At 38.7% G+C, this 22,704-nt stretch overlaps 1 protein-coding gene across 2 annotated transcripts in view; it reads left to right on the forward strand.

Moving 5' to 3' along the window:
* The window catches only part of LOC144030321 (neuropilin-2-like), a 98,657-nt gene extending 76,233 nt beyond the window's left edge, over positions 1–22,424 (forward strand). Inside the window, exons 14-18 of one of the 2 annotated variants that reach the window (XM_077536514.1) lie at positions 2,084–2,352; positions 3,000–3,096; positions 4,484–4,516; positions 16,726–16,785; positions 19,641–22,424. In XM_077536514.1, coding sequence (XP_077392640.1) covers positions 2,084–2,352; positions 3,000–3,096; positions 4,484–4,516; positions 16,726–16,785; positions 19,641–19,969 — 788 coding nt within the window. In that variant the 3' untranslated portion in view covers positions 19,970–22,424. Of the gene's footprint in view, positions 1–2,083; positions 2,353–2,999; positions 3,097–4,483; positions 4,517–8,795; positions 13,558–16,725; positions 16,786–19,640 lie in introns of those variants that run through there. The other variant, XM_077536515.1, reaches the window with a different exon arrangement.
* Positions 22,425–22,704: the final 280 nt, after the last annotated feature.

Genomic DNA, 22,704 nt, shown 5'->3' on the forward strand with positions numbered 1-22,704 from the left:
TTATTATGCCAGTCAAGTTCAGCCAGCATCCACACTCATGCAAGCACATTATCTTAGTTAATTTATCGTGGGAGTTTTTTTGTTTTTGTTTTTATTTCACAAAAACGTGACATTTAACTCATTCGCTCCCAGCCATCTTCACAGAAGCAATCCCCTTTGCTCCCGGATATTTTACTGGATTTTGACTGATTTTGCAAGGGCTACAGAATGTTGCGTTCTATTGCTATAAAAACATGGAACCTATCAAAAGAAAGATGAAAGTCTCTCCTTTCATCAGGAAAAAAAAGTATATTTCTATCTGTTACCGTTTTGCACCAATTAGCATTAGAATATAGCTAAGTTTAATCAATTTTCACAAATCCATTTGGAATTGTGAGTAATTGAGTTTTTTTTTTCAACATGGTCCTGGTTGATCTCCTTTGCTCTGCTGCCACCTGCTGGCCGTTTGTGTAATAACTACAATTTCTGCAACCGTTCTTTGCAGTTGAGAGGCTGCATCAAAGCCTTCTGTATGCTCTAGCATAAAAAAAAAACAAAAACAACAACAACAACAACAACATATAAATACATCTTTGGGACGCTTAAAACATTAAATAAAAAAAAAAACGTATTTATAAGTTATTGGGAGCAAATGAGTTAAACAGGGGCATGTCGACTTTTTATATCCACTGTGTATTACTACAGTCAAATCTCAAGAAGTTCCCCCATGCACAAATGCAGCACCTACTAATAATCCCAAATACAAACGAGATATTTATCATTTCAGTCATACACAACAACTGACAGTTTGCTCACATCGAAAAATAAGCTTCACAACTACAAATGATGCGAACATGCATATTCACGTGAGCGCTAACACACTCCCTCCGAGCGTCTCCGCCTAGTTCGCCCGTGGAGACTTGTTAATTAATTCTCTTCCTTTGTATGTTGGCCAAGATCAAAAGCAGAGAGAGGAGGAAAAAGCAACTTTTTTTTTCTTCCCCCTCTTAAATGTACTTAATGAGCAACTGTAATTTAGGTCCCCTTTTTTAATGCCTCCAAGTAGAGAAACAGAGTTAACTCAGCCCAAATACATTATTCATTAGCTGGGGCATGTTGTTGCTGCCTAAGCTGATAGATAGATAGATAGATAGATAGATAGATAATGTACTGTACGTCTGCATTTATTATAAGAGTTCTATGTTTGTGTGTTTATTGTGAGTGCATGCTCATTTGTGTGGTTGGTGGCCATTAGTGGCCATGATGAAATGGTGGTTTCATTTGCGGCTTTACCACATACCGCAGAAGGATGTTGGTAATGTCCCCTGCTCTAAAGAACCGCTTCCAGCTGCGATACAAAGTCAGTCGGGCCTCTATCCCCCTGTGAAATAAATTGCTTTGACCGATGCGATAATGACCTGCAACAGGCCGGAAACATGCAGATTTTTTATTCGATTTAACATTGTTTTGAACAAACGAAACGGACCATATTTTTTGGACTATACGTTGAATTTTGGGGGAAATTTATTTTACAAAAACCGAGACCAAGAACTGAGGTCAGACTCGCCCCTAAAATCCCCATTCCCTAATTGTAAGTGCGTTTTGAAATATCTGCCCATAAAAGTGTCCGAGTCAAGTCAGTCAAGCAGTACAGAATGAATCAGTTAAAACACAAGTTGCGTTCAGACATTATCATAATCTAAGAATGATATTGCATTTTTGAACGCACAACCGAATTCCAGTTGGACGAAACTTCTGCTTCAAACTCCGGAAAAGTTGTTCTTTTTAGTTTAAAAGTAATAGTTGTCATGACTATAGTTCTTCGTCTTCTAGAGCTGCTTCTTCTGCTTCCATCACCTCTTTTAGTTTCTTTTGCCGAAATGACAAATATTTTTGGTGCATCATAGGTGGAAAGAAGGTGGCGGTAATGCACAGAAATAAAGGGAAAGTGGATTTTGTCCGACCTCTAGTATTGATAAATATAAACCTAAGTACAAATCATTGGACTAGCCAAACTATGAAAAAAAGTGTGAATAATAGGCCAAAATGCATGTATCATTTTTATGAAAGGCTGAACGCAGTAATAATCTTCCTTTTCCTCCAGATTTCTCCGGGAACTACCTCCACCTGGACGCCGGGGCCCACACCCAGCGCAAGCGCGCCAGGCTGCTGAGCCCAGAGGTGGCCCCCGAGCAAGGCCCGCTCTGCCTGGTTTTTTACTATCAGCTGCAGGGGGAGGCGCTAGGGAGCCTGAGGGTCCTTTTGAAGGACAGCGAGCAGGAGGAGACGCTGCTTTGGTCTCTGAAAGGAGATCAGGGGCCTCACTGGAGGGAGGGTCGCACCATTCTGCCCCAAAGCCCCAAGGAATATCAGGTAAGTGCAGCACTTAAACAATTTAAATTGGAAATTGAAGTTTCTCAACCTTTATTCATGACGTCTATTTTACATTGGAAAAAAGTATGCTCAGTGAAAAACAAAACAGGTGACAAATCCAGGTTCAGAAAGTAAAAACCCTGCCACAGTTTGGCTTTAGCCTCAGGAGCTTTATTTATTTATTTATTTATTTATTTAATTAATTATTTTTCTTTAAGTGTACAATACAAAGTATCATAGTACATTGTCAAATATTGTATAGAAGAACAGTCAAGTTTAGAAGTTTCAAAAACAACACAAAATATAAACAAACTTAAAATAAAGCAAAAAAGAAAGAAGCTTTAGCCTCGGGAGCCAGCTAGCTAGCAAACAAGCATCATAGGAGCTAGCTAGCAGGTAAACAAGCATCATAGGAGCTAGCTAGGGAGCTAGCTAGCTAGCTCGCTAGTACCAGGGGCTAAAGCTAAACTGTGGCAGGGTATTTACTTTTTGGACTGAAAAATGACACTCTTGTTTCATAAAGAAGCATTTTCATCATTGTAAAAGGCAGAATGTTTGGATACGGGATCTCATTAGCAGTTGGCATTCAGGTGGGATATATCTGTAATCCAATTGAGCTCATGGTCTGTATTACTTCTGTGGTGCAGGTGGTGTTTGAAGGTTTTTTTGAGCATCCGACCAGAGGCCATATCAGAATAGATAACATCCACATGAGCAACACCATCAACCTGGAGCAGTGTGCACGTAAGTCTTGAAACCTTTCTGACATGCATAGACTCTTTTCTGTTTGTTTTTCATCTCAAACTAATAAGCCAAGGGTTGTCTCGCACCAGAATGCAAGCAAGTCGCAATGAGGGAAGCTCATTATTATATTTTGCATTTACAGACATTAAGAAGGCAAAATAAAAATGAAACTAGGCCACAAACTGCCGTTGGGCATGATTCTGATTTATCTTTTATTACACATCTCTCTCCTTTAGTTTTCTCCAACATCATTCTACTCTGTAATTTTTCGATTCCCCTTCTTTCTTCTCCTGGTCTCTCATGTTCCTTTTCCGCTCCGTCTGGGTCATCAACAGGCCTTCAAACAACAAATGAGAAGCGCCTGCAAGCAACATTTTGAGAGAGACACACACGCACACGCAAACACACACAAAGTTATAACTACTTTTGTTAGCTTGTTTGAAAGAGAGCAGGTTGACTTTTCCATACTTTCTCCTATCATTTGATAGGCGTGTTGTTGTGCTCCTCTACCTCCTCATTATCAATTCAAGATGGCCCCTGAGATTTTACATAAAGCTGTAAGTTAGTCTGTTTCAGTATTTTGACATCCACTTCCCCTTTCAAAGTGTTCCATTTTCTTAGCCTTTCACAATTATGGATTACGGCATCTACAAAAGCAACAATGAGTAGACTGAAACACATTTTGCACTATTCTTCAAAAGACTATTTTGAAATCGAAGCCCAAAAAAAAATTGAATTCATAAAACAAAAAAGTACATCTGGCTCTAAGCAACTTTCCTCCTCACTTAGACTTGGGATACTACCGTAATTTCTGGACTATTGCGCACACCAAACTATTTTATTTTATTTTATTTTATTTTATTTTATTTTATTTTATTTAAAAATATATAAAATGTGTTTGTCTATATGCTTTGGGTATTACCGACTTGCTGGTATCCACACTCATTAAGTGAACAATTTGTTGTGTTCAGAAACATATTTTTGTGTATAAAGAGTTGTTTACCTTGCTAACAGTTTCAGCTGTTATGATTTCTGCTGCTCACCAAGAATCATAGCGGCATGCGAGTGTTTTTTTTCTTTTTGTTTTCTTCAAAGATCTGTAAATGAAAACAAACATGGTGTCCTGGCGGCGTGTTTTATATAAAAATGTATGCAAAATGTATTGGCGACATGAAGCTAAAATAAAATACATGAATTGGCTGTGCAGAGGGTTCAAAACGTTTGAAAAAGTAGCAGCTTACAGTCCGGAAATTACGGCACTAACAATGCAGTTGACTTTCGACAATGATGTGAGTGAAAAAGCCAAAGTGCATACACAGACATATTTTGAAATCATATGATTAAATTGCCATTTAATTGTTACTTTTCATTCTTTTTCTTTCAACAGAGACGTTCCACCCCTTGACTCCTGACATAACAAGTAAGTTTCTTTTTGGCTTCCACTTCCAAATGTCTGCTTCCTGCTTGTTGCTAAGCTCAGCTTCAAGCCCTGCACTGGCCCGCTATTACCTTGTCTGTGGAAATTTGATATCGTATAAAGAAATGAGTTTCATTCACACAGAAGCAGATGGGGAAAAAAAACTGTTCCTGTGAACCACAAAATGAACTTTACAAATGTACATATCGCGTCAACTGTAAAAATTCACTGCGGTGTCTCCCTGCACGCTGGTTTCGTGTCACGTCTGCATCTCCATGACAAAGTTTCCAAAAGAGTTTTCAACAGCCAGACTGCTGAGTCTTCAGTTCGGTGTGATATGAATGGTTTTTAATCTCTCAGCGGAGTGTATGAGGATTGTGAAAGGAATATCAGCGGTGCTTTTAAATGGAATGACGGGACAGCATCCACTTGGGGAGGCTACCGGGGAAACGATCATGGGTGGATTTATCGCCGGCTTATGACACAATGTTGCATAATCACAATGCCAATGCAGCTACATTGAGACTGAAGGCTTGTAGATAATGTCAAAATATGTTCTACACACACACTGATGTCAGCAAATATAGTAAACATGTCATACAGTTGGCATGACAGAAAAAAAGGATAAACTTTTGGCCTTACTGAGGAACGTCAGGATCTGTTTTCAACATGCCGATGTCTAAACTCGGCAGGAGTGTCATGAAAAGAAACAAACAAAACACCATTACTGTTTTTACGCGCTGGCTTTTGTGTGAGAAGATGAGACGCGTTGTTTGACTGCTGTCAGCACGGAGGGTTTTTGTTCCATTCCTATAAATAGTCAAAACAAAGGAGGAACTACAATCAAGACTGTTCCCTCAGATGGCCTATTCAGGCTCATTAACTCTTAATCAGATTATAAGACTTTAAACAGGGAATGTGCTCTGCTTCTTCATAAGAAATCAATATTTTCTTTGGGTTGGAGGTATTTGCATTTCATTTGGACTCGAGATTTAATGAATATATAGCATCAAAAGCATGATGAAAATTCAGTGGAAGATTTTTTTTTTAAGTGCACATTATGTATATGCTTGATTGAAAACTGTATTCCTTCATTGTTCTTTTCAAACCAATGTCTTAGGTGAAAGTGATTGAGAATTAATGTGACAGTTAAATCATGGTTGCCTGAACGCTAATTATGTTCACGTACAATAGCAACCATAAGTTTTAGCTCATTATAGAAAAAATGTGTTTCAGAAAAACACTCCCGTGTCAAACAGCGAATGTGTTCATTTGTACTGCACTAGCTTTCACTTTACGGAAGCGTAGAGCTGCCAATGTGGAGTAAACATTTTTGGCTGGCGAGTATGTTCGAACATACTCGCAAATATGTTCGAACATACTCGTAAATATATTCGAACATATTGAAATATGTTCGAACGTATTGAAATATGTTCGAACATACTCACAAATATTTTCGAACATACTCGCAAATATGTTCAAACATACTCGCAAATATGTTTGAACTTACTCGCTAATATGTTCGAACGTACATGTAGGCTACATGCTACAGAGTTAGCATACCTTCCCATAATGCTAGCTCCCTAGCTAGCTCCTATGATGTTTGTTATTTGCGCATGCGCGAGTGAAAACAAAACCCTATTTTTGTTTACTTAATTTTCTAATGAATTGGTAATCTGGCCCAAATGCCTAAAAAATAGGGTTTTGTATTCACTCGAGCATGCGCAAATAATACTCCGTGGCATTATGGGAAGGTATGCTAACTTTGTAGCATGTAGCCTACATGTACGTTCGAAAATGTTTGCGAGTATGTTCAAACATACTTGCGAGTATGTTCGAACGTATTTGCGATTATGTTCGAACATATTTGCGAGTATGTTCGAACATATTTGCGAGTATGTTTCGAACATATTCGCCAGCCAAAAATGTTTACTCCACATTGGCAGCTCTGCACTTCCGTATTACTTGACAAAAGATCAAAGACAAACGTGTGTATGCAAAACGGAGCCTTACACATTTTCTCCCTCAAACTCTGCTCTCATTTCCTCCCAAAGCTGCATTTTTTTTGTTAACGCCGCCATATAACGCTCTCCTTCATCTTTCCAAAATGCGAAAGTTACAGAGCAGAACGCATGGCATGAGCATTTGCACGTCAATGCTTTGGCTGCTTGCATCATCCAAAACACTCTGATGATAAGAAGCCAAAAAAGGAATCATTTATGTGTAAACACCTTGCTTGTTGGATGAAGACGAGTTCTTTGCATTTACATTTGTTTGCACATGACAACTGCAGAGAATACCTGACATTATTAGGCACGCAATAATGTTCATCATTGCAACATTTCTGCTCACCGCTTCAATTACTGACCATTTGTTGAACCAATTTTGAAAGAACACATTGAACTACTTATAAATATTTTAAGAAAAGCAAATTTTTATATGAGCACAAGAAAGTAACATTCCTTTCCTAATACATTCCGTGTGGGAACTTGGTAACGCCGCCTCTCTACTTTACTGTGAAAAAAATCAATTAAAAAAATCAGAATACAAATACATAAAACTTTTGTCTGTGACCCACCCAAATTGGGTCCCAACCCACCAGTTGAGGACCACTAGTGTAGATGACCAACACAGCACAACACACGTAAAAATATATGAAACTATTGTGAGTCCTCCCCCAAACATGATAGAGGTCGTAGTACCCAGACTGACCTGTGAGAGGCAATAGTGTGCCACTGAGCATCCAGCCTGCCAGAAAATACAAAGAAGAGTAGTAGTCAGGGCCGGACTGGGACTCATTTTCAGCCCTGGAATTTTAGAGCTCAGGCCGGTCCACTTTACTCAACACATTTGAATGAACATGCACAATTTTACAGTTTGTGTATCAATGTAAAATAGATCAGCATTCCCTCCAATTATATTCTTCTCCAAATATGTAATTTACAACTGAGTGCTCTTGTAAGAGCACGATCATTGTTTATTTGAAGAAGTATGTCAAGAATAAGGCAGCTATATAATAAAGATGACTTGACTTGACTTGACTTGACTTGACTTGACTTGACTTGCTAACACCATACTCTTATTTTGAAATGTATTCTCACCACTTCTGGTGCACTACTGAGCTGACTGGCGCTAACTTAGAGAGCAACGGTATTCGTAGGAGGCTTTTCCCATCATGCTTTGTTGCTGTTGCTAGTAAGACTTGTGATTCTGTCAATTTAAGGTGACGTGGATACTAGGGGTGTTAAAAAAAAAATCGATTCGGCGATATATCGCGATACTACATCGCGCGATTCTCGAATCGATTCAATAATAGGCAAAATCGATTTTTTTTTTTTTTTTTTTTTTTTTTTTTTTTTTTTTTTAGGATTCACACCTTAAGCATGGAAGAATGTTATATGAACGGAACATTAAGCCTTAATATTTTATTTTAATGCTGTTTAAACATGAAACAGATTACAACCGCTATAAGACTGGAATTTCAGATAAATAAATAATACATTTTCATATAAATCTTACACTCTACAAGCTTACTGATTAGTATTTTCTAAATTTGAATGAAAAAAAATCGCAACAATCGACTTATAAATTCGTATCGGGATTAATCGGTATCGAATCGAATCGTGACCTGTGAATCGTGATACGAATCGAATCGTCAGGTACGAGGCAATTCACACCCCTAGTGGATACTGTTTATTTACGGGCTGATTTAAAAACATGCATGTGTGTGTTCCTGCAGCCCACCGGGAATTGTCCCGCCCCTCCAGATGGCCCAGTCTGGCCCTAGGAGGAGGAGGAGCTAACTATTAGCTTAGCTACATTACAGTTAGCTTATCAGCAAACCATTCTCCTCGTCAACTTATTGTGCTGAATGACTTTCACTCAACACAACTATTTGCTCCTCTACTTGTATTTGTGTACTAACTGACTATCATTCAGTTGCACGTCACAGTCACACAGTTGGCGCATCAAAATAAAGTAGTCAAGACATAAAATAATAATACTAATAAGAGATACAATTGAATCCAAACTTGCATGCAAGGACACCTGTCACGTACAACCTGATGGCTGCTTTCAGGTCAAGGTTATCCGTACACGCGTGAACAAGGCAGTTATCTGCGTCAAGGCATGTCAGTTGCTAAGCTCCAGTTTGGCACCTAAGAAGAGTTTTACTAATCAATCAATCAGTGAAGCTTTTAACCCCTCCCCCCGCAGTGTAGTCTGCATGCCTGCCTTCCAACCATCACTGTCCCAACCAGTAATGTGTCCTCCTGCCCACCAGGGGGTGCCATGTCTGGGATGGAGCCCACTGTAGACACAGTGGCGGTGCAGACCTTTGCCGCCCACTGGTACTACCTGTTAGCGGGAGTGGGCGCCCTCCTCCTGCTGCTTTCTGTAATTGCGCTGGTGGTCTTGTGCTGCTGTCGGCACCGCTGGGGGTCCACCAAGACCGGCGGTAGCCACCATCATTCGGTGATGTACCACAACAGTCAACATCTAAACCACCCAAACTGCTTCCACAACCAAAACTCCAGCTGTAATCTGGACCCTAACACCAAGCAGAACCCGCCTCAGCCGCAAAACGGGCCGGGCCTCCAGACCATGTTGGTCATCGGACAGGACAAAGACTGCTGCGATTCCCAGTGTTGAAATTTGCGTATTTCGAAAGGGCATGAGGACTTCCTAAGTCGCCATTTCCATAAACAAAGACGCCTAACGGACCGATCAGGATGCATCTTGATTTCCACTTCCAGGCTTGGGACGAGAGAAGAACAATTCGCGCTGTGACCGTTGCCAGACTCGAGGTGACTTTTAATGACCACTTCCAGAGCATCTTTTTGACCATCCTGGCTTTGAGCGACTGTACATCAGCCTGAAATGGAGCACACCGTGGGACACATTTTGTTCAGTGTTTTTCTTCTGCAGTGGAATTCAGAGCAGGGAAACGTCTGTCTGCTCCACTCTGGACCCTGCCTGACACCTAATAAACCTGTCCAGGTTTCATGTACTACAAGGAAATATTTTTTGTTTACTTTTTTTTTTCTTGGAGATGAGAGGAAGCTGGTGTTTGTGTCCATCAGCGTTTGAAAGACCAAAAAAAGGGGGATGACGCTTAAGAAAAAGGATCCGAGCAGACTTTTCAGCAGTGAATGATGACATTGTCGAGTATGTGGTGTTCATTTGGTCCGTCACTGTAAAAATCCATGTGTTTGTTTTTGTGTTTTGAGCGCACATTACCGTCATTTAGCTCATTCACTGCTAGTCCAGTTGAAATAGATTTTTGACGTCTATAGTCGTCAATGGCAGTGAATGAGTTATATGGGGAAACCGCATCTTGTATGATGTCAGTTTTATTTATTTAGCTTGTTTGTTTATGTGTATTCAAGTGGGATATCCACTCGTATTGTCACATGTTGTTTCCATTTTACTAAATTGTGCCTTTTCCACTTTCTTCAGGCCTCTGATTGGCTAAAACGGTACTACTACCTGTTGCTTTGGTTTGACAGCCTCCAAATGCCATGTGGACATACATTTTTTGTAATTTATTTTATCTTTTAATTTTAATACAACACTGGTGTGGACTACACTTATGAGGGTGGGGTGGACATGTAAATGTGGACATATCTGAAGAGAAACACGCTTGGCAACAAAACGTCCAGCGCATATGCACGACGAACACATTTACAGCACATGAAAAAACAGCCGAGATATGCGTTTTTACATGATTTACAAAAATATATATATACAAACTTCTTGATGTCTAAAAAGTTGTGCCTCACGAACGTTTGCCTGAATCGTTTGGCTGATTTAACGCCTGCGTCTGCATCTTTGTATGTTGTTTGATTGAAATGAACTCCAAAAAAGAGAATTCGATACATCTTTGACTGTGTGTGAGGCTGCAGGTATAAATGTACACGTTGACGTTCGCTTGATTGATTGGTTGGTTGCTAAAGGGCAAAAAAGCGTTTTGCTTTTTATTCATTAGATGAGACCAAGCCTACGCTGTGACCTTTGTACTCACAAAGCCGTTGAGCCTTTATCGTCTATCTTTGTTGATGCCTTTTATTATCATATTTTTCGTACAGATTACATTAGATTAACTTCTGCACTTTTTTAACTTCTCAATTGTGATTGTATGAAGTTGCCTTGTTGAGGCGATTTGGTGCCCATCTTCAGTATCTGCAAATGTCAATGCTTCATTTTTAGATCAACCAACATTTTCTTTTTCTTATTTTGTTATGGGAAGCAACCAAGTTTGAATGTCACAAAAAAAGGCTGGATTAGCTCAAGTTTATTTATTGAAAGAAATTTATAGATTTTGTATGTCATGCATGTTTTGTGTTCGGGGCCATTCTCTCGTTACACGTGTGACATTCTCACAACAATTCTGTCGTCCTTCCGCGCTTCAAGCCCAGGCAGTAATTGACACCTTGTAAATGATATGATATTTATTGTGTCTTAGCTCTGTCAGCATATTTAAGTAGTTTAGCTTTTTTGCACGTCTTTTTTCAGATACTGAGGCAAATGTGCTGTGTCAAATGTGTGACTCACAAACTGTTACGTTCTGTGGTTGGAACCCAAAAGCGCAGACACAAATAAGATTTTAATTCTTTAGTCGTATAATATCGGGAGGCGTAGAATAAACTTGACTAGACGAGAATCAACGAGAATGCATCGAGAATCACGAGACGCCAAGCCCCCTTGGGCTGTGGAAATGCACAGAGGAACAGGGGTAATAATACGACAAACACACACTTTTCGGTTTGGCTTAAATAGACAGTGAATTGATCGGATTGGCTGTGGCTAGACATGTGGGTAAGAGGACTGAAATGGAATTATCTGATTAACTGTTGACCAGAAAAATAGGTTAAAGATTCTTGACATCACATAGCTCATGACTCACATAGCTTAAAACCAGTTGAAACTAGATGCCGATTACATCAGTTCAAAACATCAGTTCAAAACAGACACTTGTCACGGTCATGACCCAAACTTAACCCTGGCGTGACCCAGTCATGACACAAACACACGTGACTCGGCACATTTTAAGTGAAAAGGCTAAAGTACACAATAAATATCTTATCATTTATAAGGTCTCTAATTGAAATTTGAAGCCCGGAAGAACAACAAAATTGCACGTGATGGGAGAATGACGCTTTTATGTGTTTTGCAAGTTATTTCCATTTTTAATCACATTTTTGCACTGGAGTCAGATCGCTTTCATCATAGTTATTTGCTGATTTGGACATGTTTCATTTAAAAATCAAAATGCAGTGATATAATATAGTTATATTAATAATTAAGTAATTGTTTGGAGTGATTTTTTTTTTTATTTAAAATTGTCCAAATCTTGTGATTTTAGTATGTTAAAAGTGATTGTTCACTGATTTCTATAATCCTTTGTGAAAGAAGATTGATTAGCTTCTGTATTTAATCAAAATAAGACATTTGCAAACATCTGTTTTTACTTTGGAAAACAATGACCGAACCAGTGACGTACAAAATCAGTCCCCTCTTTTTTTTATAATCACTATACGAATACAAAGTGTAATACAAAGTACAAAACAAACACCAGCCACTAGTTAATATTAATAATTAAGGAAAAAATGCTTTCGTTTCGTAATAATGCAAAATGTAAATGAATCCAATGAGTCGATTGATCGATTGCATAATCGATAGATTAATCGATTCAAACTATTCGGTAGTGACGGCACTACAACAGTGTCATGAAGCTTCATGACGCTCTTTTTATGTGCCTCAGCTCTCATCTATCAAGTCTTCCAAGGCGTTCGTTCAAAGGGGTTGCCAAGTTGGGTCCTCGAGAGCCGCTATCCAGCTTGTTTTACACGTCTCCCTGACCCAGCGCAGTTGAATCTAATGATCAGCTCACCAGCAAGCTTTGCAGAAGCCCGATGACGATCCTGATCATGAATCGGGCGCGTTAGTGGGGAGAAACATGGAAAATGGGCTGGATAGTGGTGCTCGAGGATCCAACTTGACCACCCCTGCTTCAGTTGATGTCAAAGGTTGAAATTGAATGTCCTTCATCCTACTTTTTTCTTTTTTTGTTAAACCTGTTTATATCGAAAGATGTTGTTCAGGACTTTCCACCTGGCGCACCACCTTGCGTTGTGTTTTTTCCCGCATCATTATGTTCATGCTTGAATCCCTTGGCCTTTTTATTAAACCCTCCTTGTTCTTATTCCGCTCCTTTCCCCCCCGTGCTGCAAATCCTTCCCGTATAAAACACAGGAGAGAAAATGAGAGGCAAAAAAAAAAAAATCTCTGCAGCCAAGGGCCCATTAAGAGAGATGGCTTTTCCTCCGAAGAATGGGCCCAGAGATGGAGGTAGATGAAAGCAGAAGAGAAACGGCTCTTTGTGCTTTCTAAAGATAGATTTTTTTTTCTTTTCTATTTTTTATGGAGAGGAGGGCTAACAGGGAGGCAGGTTGAGGTTTGGACTGACGGAAGGAAAGAGCTGGAAGAAAGAGGGGACGCTTGTTTGAAACACAAAAGCCCATAAAAAGGCAAAGGACACACATTGTCTGCACTCGCACACCAGCAACACAGCGCGGGCGGCTATTAAATCTATCTCATTGAATCAAGATTTTACACAGTGCCACACTCTGCGGATCCTGCATTGGCCAGTCCGTCTCATAAAAATGCTCTTTTGTGCTCAACTCAACATGCGTTTGAGTTATTTGGATTTTTCCGGCCATGTTAGCCCCGCATCCTTTCAGATTGCTCCATCGACCCACCAATGATTTACACATAATATAGCCTTCCAGCAGCCCCCCCGTGCCATAACCCGATCAATAATGCTCTGAAATTAAAATGGAGGAATGATATATGGCCCAAATTTATGTTGGCGTTTTCGCTTTCCTGCGTCCGACTTTTTTTCGTTTTGCAAATACGCTGCCATTTTTCTCCGCTCTTAAATCAATCTTGCCTTTTTTTGACCACTTTGAAGTGCTTTAATATTTCTCATTTGGTAAATGGAGCTGATTGCCTTGATTGCAAAAAAAAAAAAAAAAAAAATAGAAGCAGTACGCATTTGTGACCCTTCAAACAAGCCGAGTTCTCTTTCAGTTCATCCATTTGCTGGATAAAAGTTCTCATCGTATTCTCGTATTCTGTCTTGACTAATTGGAGCTGCAGGGAGGCTTCATCTTCTTCCCCACCGCTGTGCAGCTTGTGCTGAGGGTGAAAGGAAGCCTGCGGGCTTTTAAAAGCCGTCATTAGCGAGCATTCAACAGTTCGCCCAAAGTGTGTCCGAACAACTTCGCTTTTTAATTTTATTGTATTATTACATTTCAATGTGCTCTCGATTATGTTGAATGCCGAAGTAACAACCTATAAAAGAAAGTACAAAAATATTCCGTCCAATCATTAAAACTAAACACAATTAAAGATATGTAAACAAACATTATATTTAATCATTACGTGCTGCTTCCATGTGTTGTCATCATTGCAAATATTTTATTTCTTCACTGCATTGTGCACTTTTGGATTTTAACTTGTTAGCGCTGCACTTTTTTGACTCTTTCACTTTTTGACATTTGGGAAGTTTTAGGAGCTTGGAAATGTTTTTGGTATTCGGCATGCCTAATCTGAGCCTTTTATTCATTATTGAAAGTTCACATTTGGTGAAATGATTCATCCATGTTGCCTCAATGTCTTAACTGATCCCAAAAGAAATGTTTCTGTGCATAGTCAGTACCATCTGGATGCTTTTTTCTTTTTTTTCTCAGTTTCAACAAATAATGTCACTTGTACTTAGTGGGATTGTTAATTAGAATTACCATTTTTTAATTATTTTTTATTTTTGTCACAGCTGCAGTATGTACAGCAGGGGTGGGCTCAAGGGCCATGTTTTTATTTATTTATTTTATTTATTTTTGTTACTTTTTTTTTTGAATGGACAGATGGTTCAAGTCATTTGCAGACAAGGTAAAAAAAATCCAATGTGTAAAATTGTTTATTCTGATAATTCATTTTTAATTGTATTTTAAAATTAATATACAATATATTGTAGCCTAATATAGAAACATAAAATGTCATTTATATATTAGGCAACATTATATTTTAGATTAGTTATAAAATGTTATATAAATAATAGTAATTTCATATAATAATGTTGAATGTATAGTATTTTTTTTTAAATGGCATTTATTATTATTTTATTTTCAATTTTTAATGCATTAACCAATCATGTAATGAGACAAATGAATGGAAAACGAATGAAAAATTAATATATACAATTACGATAATCAGCTACTGCAACAACTTTAATAATGCAACAACTTTTAAAGTATTCTTGATGAAGTATAAATAAAAAGGTGAGTCAGAATTGACAAACGGACTGACACAACTTTTTGATAAACCAAGAAAATAGGTTGTTTTGTACAAGGCAACCCAAAAATCAGTCTCTTTTTGTTACTTTTTTTTACACACCTGTTTGTTTTTTGTTTTTTTGTTTGTTTGTTTATTTGTTTGTGTGGCTGCACGTCATAATCTGATCTACACTTACTATTAGTTCAGTTGATTTTCCACAGTTTAATTCCACAGTTAACTGTACATTTATAATGTAAGTTTACTATTCTTTTTCTTTTGTAGTCAGTGTGTTAAATGAGCAAGCAGGAAAGGCAAAACTAATTTGAAGACATCATAAAAGTAATTTCATATGGTTGATCTCAACAATTAGATGTACTGTATGTGTTGTGTATGGACAAAAGAATTCATTTGAATATGCGAGTTTTATTTTTCAAGACAAGTTGAGCTGATTATTGAAAGTAGGGATTGATTGAAAGTCCTCCAAGGTACATAATGCATACTCAAGCGAACACATTCATCAGTGGCTCCTCTGTTTACTGCTCTCACTCTCCGCAGTTAACAATGACTTTATTAACGTCTTTTTGATTTCCTGCTTTGCACCTGCAATTCTTTTTCACTCTCCCACTTGAAGAAAGCCGCTGAGATGCAATTGTGCACGTCCTTGAGTTTGAATACAATACGTCACATTATAAATGGGGTTTGGCTGTTTTCCCATCAATGAACATTCTTGTCTTTTGAGACTACATTTGCAGTCGTGAGGAATATTAAAAGTTTTTACATATTAATGATTTTTTTTCTTCTTTTGGGGTAAACCACATTTGAATTTTGTCTTAACGAGGGAAAGACCTTTTCTTTCTTTGCTATGTTGATGGATATGAAGCTCTGTTTTATTGTTTGTTATATTTATTTAATACCTCATAATCAATAGGTATCTTCTAAATATCTACTTGGCTTGTCAACGATGCAGCACGTCTTTTATTTGTGTTATTTGACTTTCCTTAAAATTGAAGTACAAGTGAGCTTTAAAGCTGCCTCGCAAAAAATGCTTGTGTTGAGATTCATATCTGCGTGGGCATAATAAAAGTCATATTTTTCGATGAAAGAGTTTTCTCTGCCTCTCTTTTCTCTGTACATGTGTGTTTATTTGTTGTAAGAATGGAGAGTGGTGCTTATCACACAATTTAACTCTGGGTAATGTTTGCTCATCATGGCTGCTAATATTCCAATGACACGCTGAGCATAACCTCTCTCAAGATGAATTCTCGCGTTATTTGTGAGTTCACAAACTCCGGCGAATACGTCTTGTACCGTCTCCACTGATAGCCGCCGTTACCCTTTACAAATTTATCAATAAAGTTATAAAAATAAAAAATAAAAAAATAACCGCCTTTACCGAATCCCTGGTGGTTTGGACCAATCACAGAGCGACATTGTGTTTGGGGGGGCGGGATATGCAACTGTGACAAAACCAGGAAGCCAACGCCGACGCCGGAGCTAACAAACAAATCCAACATGGACGAATGGACGCTACAATTAATTCTGTTCTCGCAGAATTACTCTGTTTCCTTGTTGAATGTTGAACCGCGAGAGGCGCTTCATGCATTTCTAGCTGGTAAGATGTTCCTGCTTTTCCCCCCTACGAAATTTTCCGTGATTGGTTAAAACAAACTTGTAGAATGACGCATCGTCCAATCAGCTCGAATTATTGTACAAAATGTCCCGACAAAATTACTGTGGAGAGGTCTGGCTATTGTCAGGTTACAACTGAGCACATTCCACCTCATCTAAATCTCTACAAATGTTCCTTGGCCGATGATCCTCGTCTTTTTACGCTGCCTCTCCAAATGATAGGACTGCTCTCTTGTGTGTTGGTACAGATCCCAGGCCGATGGATTTCGGAAAAGATCCCGACTTCAACAAGCCCTCCGCGAATGAAGGTGAGCGTTTCAAGTGCCGTTCGCCACCTCAGGCCATACAAGCTGTTTTCAAGTCAGAGCTACGGAGCGGGCAGACACTCGCCCGTGGCTCTGCCTTCAGTCGTCAACAAGAAAGAAAAGACGAGTGACTGACTGACAGACAGACTGACAGAGAAGGAATGTGAGAGTGTGACAGAGCACAGCTCGCGCTCACATCCACTGTCAACTACCTTCTAGGGATGAATTGTCCGTGTCACATTTTTTTTTTATATATATGCCAAGTCATTTCTTTGTGCCAAATTTGGCAACAAATGGCAATGTTGTGTGTGCAAAGATACACACATAAATTGTTTTGTGTTTGTCAGTGATGGCGTTCTTGAGTCATATGACCTGGCCTCGAGTCGCCTGACTTTGACTTGGCATTTATGAGACTCGACTTGACTGTGACTTGAACTCGTCACTTTGCTCACATTTACAAAAAAAAAAAAAATCTTTTTTTTTTCTTTTTTTTTTTAATACAGTACGTCTCTTGTTTTTGTGTATGTGTGTCATAGAGAGACAAGGGATGAGGGTGCCTCATTAAAAAATAAATAAATAAATAAAATAAAGTCGCACTCCAAAGATGAATATATATTTAAACAAAGAAGTAAAACTTATGTCTGCCCCTAATCAACACACAGACACACAAAATCAATGACAGAGAGCGATCAAGATGCTTTTAGTGTGTAACAATACTACAAAATAATTCAACTGCATGTCCTTGTGCTGTATATATTTTTGCAGTAAATGTGCTTTTATATATTTTTTAAAAATACAAATAGATTGAGAAGATTTTGTTTTACAATCTAAATTGTTCCACAGACTGAAAGCTTGAGTTGAAATACATCGTTCGTTTTGTTTTGTTCTGTATTTAGGTTTGGAAAAAAAATGTCTATTTCTCTTAATTTATACTCACTTTCCCTTTTTATAAATCTGGTTTGTTACTGGTAAAATTTCATGATGGGCTTTATACAATATTTTAAGGCGGTTAAACTCCATCAATTCATTGAATTTTAATGTTTTTAGTTGTTTAATGGATAAGTGTGCTCTGTATCCACAACCAAAAATGACACAGATAGCACGTTTCTGTATGAGAAAAATGGGTTCAATTATCTCTTTGGTGAAAATTGAAAAAAACAAAATCAAACAAACAATATGTTTGCAACTCAAGGATAAGAAACACAACATCAATGTTTACCTTCTTCACCTGTCAGACGCAGGTAAGCTAGCCGTGTGAACTGTGACCGTGATGCTAAGCTAGCCAGGTTAGCTTGACAGTTTAGCTTACCAACAGCTGATTAAATGTAAACTAACCTATTTAAGCGAGAAGACAATAACGTGATAGAGTAGACATTACGGAGACTGTTATCTCGAAATGTTACAAGAAAAAAAGTGATCTCGGTTTTTCATTTGATTTTCTGGACGTCAGCATGTCCGCCATATTGGATGTGGCAAGGTCCCTATAAACCAATGCAAGTTAACTTGATTGAACTTTATAAACGGCAACCTAAAAAGTTTAATGACTTCGGAGTATAAGTCCTAAGTTTGGGGGAAAATTTATTTTACCCAAAAACAATGGAAAAATGGCTTCATTTTAACATGCACAAATCACACCTGAGTATAATTTGTTGGAGGAGCCAAACTTTTAAAAAAAGAAAAGAAAAAGTGTGGCTTATAGTTAGAAAAATATGGTAATGTACTTTCTGAATGTGATGATTACAGTAAACACGTGCAGTATAACGTCAATATTTATCATCATAAGAACAGCTGTAAACACTCGTGCATTAATTAATTGCATACTTTTAAGCTGTTAACTTTTAAATATGTAAATGTACTTTTGTGTGTTAATTTAATCTTTAGTGCAATAAAAGTACATTTTTTTGTGTTATGATCAGTGAAAAAAACAACATTTTTATCACTCCAATATATTGAGACTGATCAAGATTGCATGAAGTACTCGACCTGCTTGAAATTTGTTGGCAACTTTTAGTTTGTAATTGTACACATCTGTCCATCACCTTCTTACTTTACTTCTTACTAAGTGCTTTTTAACATCTTCGATCAAACACTGTAATGTAATTACAGTAGTGTTGTCAATTGACTTCTTCATTGCATATACATTCATTAAGCAGATTAGCACAAATGCTTGTTGCTACCAGAGAGCACCTTTATGGTACTTCATTTGAAGTTTATTAATCAGAAGCCGGCTTCAAAATAATGTCTGCTGCTGCACATTCCAACCAAAACAATAAACATATTAGATTGTTGCACGATTACCCCTTGGGAGCTCAGAAGAATTATCGTAATACTAGAGCTGTCAAACGATTACATTTTTTAAGCATATTTAATCACATCTTAGAATTTATAACTACCGTATGTAATACCACCACTATCACTTCTCAACCATAGAAACAACTGGACGCATCATCTGGACAAGTTCAGAGTCAATATTTATTTATTTATATGTATTTATTTTCATCATACTCCCCAAGTGATGCTGATTATTAAATGTGTGCAAATGTTTTTTGCTAGTCAAACATGTTTTGCTCTGACCAACTAATCACAGGATGGGAAAATGTGGACATCATTGAGGGCCACTGCTGTGGCCCTTTGAGGATGAATTTGAAATCTGATTGGTTAAAGACGCAGTCCATTGCTAATCTAGCTGAAGTTACACAAACTGATTGTGAAGGCCTTAGGCAGATTAGAAGGACATGGTAACACATGGAGGCTGAAATCTGATTGGACAAAAGCAGCCAGGCAAGATAAATGCTATGAAATGAGACGTTTACGAATACATTTAGCAATGTTTTCATTTTGTATTATTTTCCTTGCAGAATATTTATTTCCCGGGTGGCCCCCCTCCTTCTCCACGCCGGCCTCGGCCAACGCGGACCCCTCGTCCGTCACCCTGGTGCCGGAGCGGGACAAGGACGCCGCCTGGCTGTACACGCTGGACCCCATCCTGCTCACCATCATCGTGATGAGCTCGCTGGGCGTCCTGCTGGGCGCCGTGTGCGCCGGACTGCTGCTCTACTGCACGTGCTCGTACGGCGGCCTGTCGTCGCGCTCCTCCACCACGCTGGAGAACTACAACTTCGAGCTGTACGACGGCATCAAGCACAAAGTCAAGATCAACCAGCAGCGGTGCTGCTCGGAGGCCTGAGACTCGTGCGGGTGAAGGAACGTGACACAAAAAAGAAGCGCTGTGTGTTTTATCTTGCGTGTGCCGGGAAGAACTTGCGAACCCGAGGGTCCCAAAATCTCCTCCGCTTGTAGGAGAGCGCCTGCTTGCTTCTTATGAATGAATGAAGGAATGAATATGACGTGACTTTGAATAATCACCCACTGGAAAGAAAGGAGGGAGAAGATAGACGCGAGCACCTGCAACATTCTGAAGATCCAAAAGGTGACGTGACGCTCCAAATGACGTCCAGGAAGGGAAAGTGGACAAAAGCTAACTTTGTCACTTTGGATCTCTGTCAACAACTTTCAAAGTGGCGACGGAAATCAACACATATCAAGCCAATGCCTTTCTCCTAAAGAACGTTAACAGATATCCAATGAAGAGACGTGACTTTATCGGGATTTTTTTTTGGGTTGTTTGTTTTTGTTCTCACTTTCCAGTATAAGTTGTGTATGTTTTCAAAACAAATTAGCTTCTTTTTTTTCCCACCCTCGGTGTGCATTGTGAAACCAGTGGCATAGAAGAGTAATGGTGACTGTTTTTGTTGCGTTTTAGGCTTGGAGGGAAAGGTTGCGTTTTGTAGAGCATTTTTAGACTTTATTTAGAATTGTGTTGGAATTTCTTTGGTCTTAACTTGGCACATTTTTCCTCGACGCTAAACGGAAACAGATGAAAAAGTCTCAAATCTAACATGATGTTATGGAGTTGTGCTTTAGATTCTATAGTTTGTCTATATACGATATATACAGTATATGTATATTTTTGTTTTTCAGACTGTATGATGACACTGTGTGAACTAAATGTCAATGATGTTTTTTTTTTTTTTTTTAATTGCAACCTATGGATTGCCAAAGAGCTGCGAGTCCTTGCAGGGGGTCGTTGTCGGATGCCCCGGGAAGCAAAAAGAGCGTCACAAAGAGGGACGAGGAGGAGAACGGAACACACAATCGAGCCTTAAAGCTAATTGCAGAAAACGCTGTATCGGAGGACAGCCATCTTGGAGGGCCAGTGCTGGGTGGGGGCGCAGATGGACAGGAGGACGCTCACTTATCGCAAGACAGACAGACGGACTGAGAGATAACGCCATGTTTACATGCAGGAGAAGAACTTTTGTCACTAATCAGCCTGCACCACATAGCCTATACATCCATTCTCATCTTCTTAAAAGATTCACATTTCAAAGCTACTGTTTACTGTTAGCCATCAATTTGTTGTGCACAGTATGCATACATAATAATCTTAGTTGAAACCCTGACCACAAGGTGGCCTGTGACAAAACTGAATTTGAAACTCCTAATAATTTATTTGATTGGGGGGTTCCTTAAATTTGGTAATTTAATATTGTGCTTTTATTTATATATATATATATTTTTTAACATGTATATTTTCAACGACCATTTGTCTTGTTTTGAAAATCAAATGTGGTTCTGTAATCAATTTTGACTGGACTATGTCGTTCAAACGTACTGCAAAGCGGCTATTGGCTAAGTGGCTAAAACGTAAGCTAAATGCTAATAACGTTGCATTTTTTTCCCCATAATACCACGGGAATGCAAGGTGGAGCGGACAAAGCTCACCAACAGTGAAAATTAAGTAAACATTGTTTATAGAAAATGCTGTTAATTGAAAACAATATCATTATTAGCATTGGGGGGAGAATCTGTTTTTAGCATGACTTCATCAATTAGTTCCAACGACATAGGCCAGTCCAAACTATTGACTTCCCAATCTGAATCGAAGCATATGAATTGTCGGCGGTGATTTTCAGGCATCGCTTGGCGTTTCTCATTCCACTCTGTAACCGTCTCTTCATGTCGGCCGCATTACACTATCACAACATATTGCTCGTCACTTCAAAGTAATAACCATTTTTTATGATGACGCTGTGCGAGAGCTGCAGGAAGCAATTGTGCTTGTCAGTATTTTGATGTCCTCGCATGTGCATATGTATGACAACCTGGCGAGGTTCTGCACATGTAAACATACAATAATATCCTGGTTGGGGGAGGGCACGTGCAAAATAAGTTGCCAGGTGAGAAAGAGGACGTCCTCTCAAGCGCAGCAAATGAGGATTGAGAAAGGAATCTTTTGGCTTTTCCTACAGGAATATGCTAATTTGCTATTTCGAAGTTAACGTGTCCAGAGAAAGATGGCGCAAGTGTGTTTATTGGACTTGCTTTCCAAGTGCCTTGGAGCATATGTGATCTCTCCTTCTCTCTCTCTCTCTTTACATGACTCATGATGGAATATAACGTATATGTGAAGAGCAAGAGTTTTGTGTCTGGGTTGCCAGATAGTACTTGTATTACCTCTTCTGTCTCGATGGACACACACGGCACTGGCCAGATAACGCAAACTCGTTTGTACAATTTGTACAGAGAAATGTCTTTTTTTTTTTTAAATGTTATTATTTAATAAAGGCTGAACAACGACAGGTGGGAGTCGGGTTCATCATTGTCGAGAGAATACGCTAATGTGCAATTGTGTTGAGAACTTGAGATGTCATGTAACTTGTGTTTGTGTGACAGAAAGATTTTAATTAGTGAAAGTCTTTTTTTGTGTTTGTGTGTGATGATGTAAAAAAAATTTTTTAAATGTGAGATAAGATTTTTTTTTTTAAACGGCCATGTATAGTAAAGCATTTATTTTTTCTTAAAAAAAAAAAAAAGACCATGTATAGCAAGGCGTGTTTTGTTTTTTTTGTTTTTTAACGA

The sequence above is a fragment of the Festucalex cinctus genome, chromosome 11 (assembly GCF_051991245.1).
Source record: "Festucalex cinctus isolate MCC-2025b chromosome 11, RoL_Fcin_1.0, whole genome shotgun sequence".
Taxonomy (NCBI): Eukaryota; Metazoa; Chordata; class Actinopteri; order Syngnathiformes; family Syngnathidae; genus Festucalex; species Festucalex cinctus.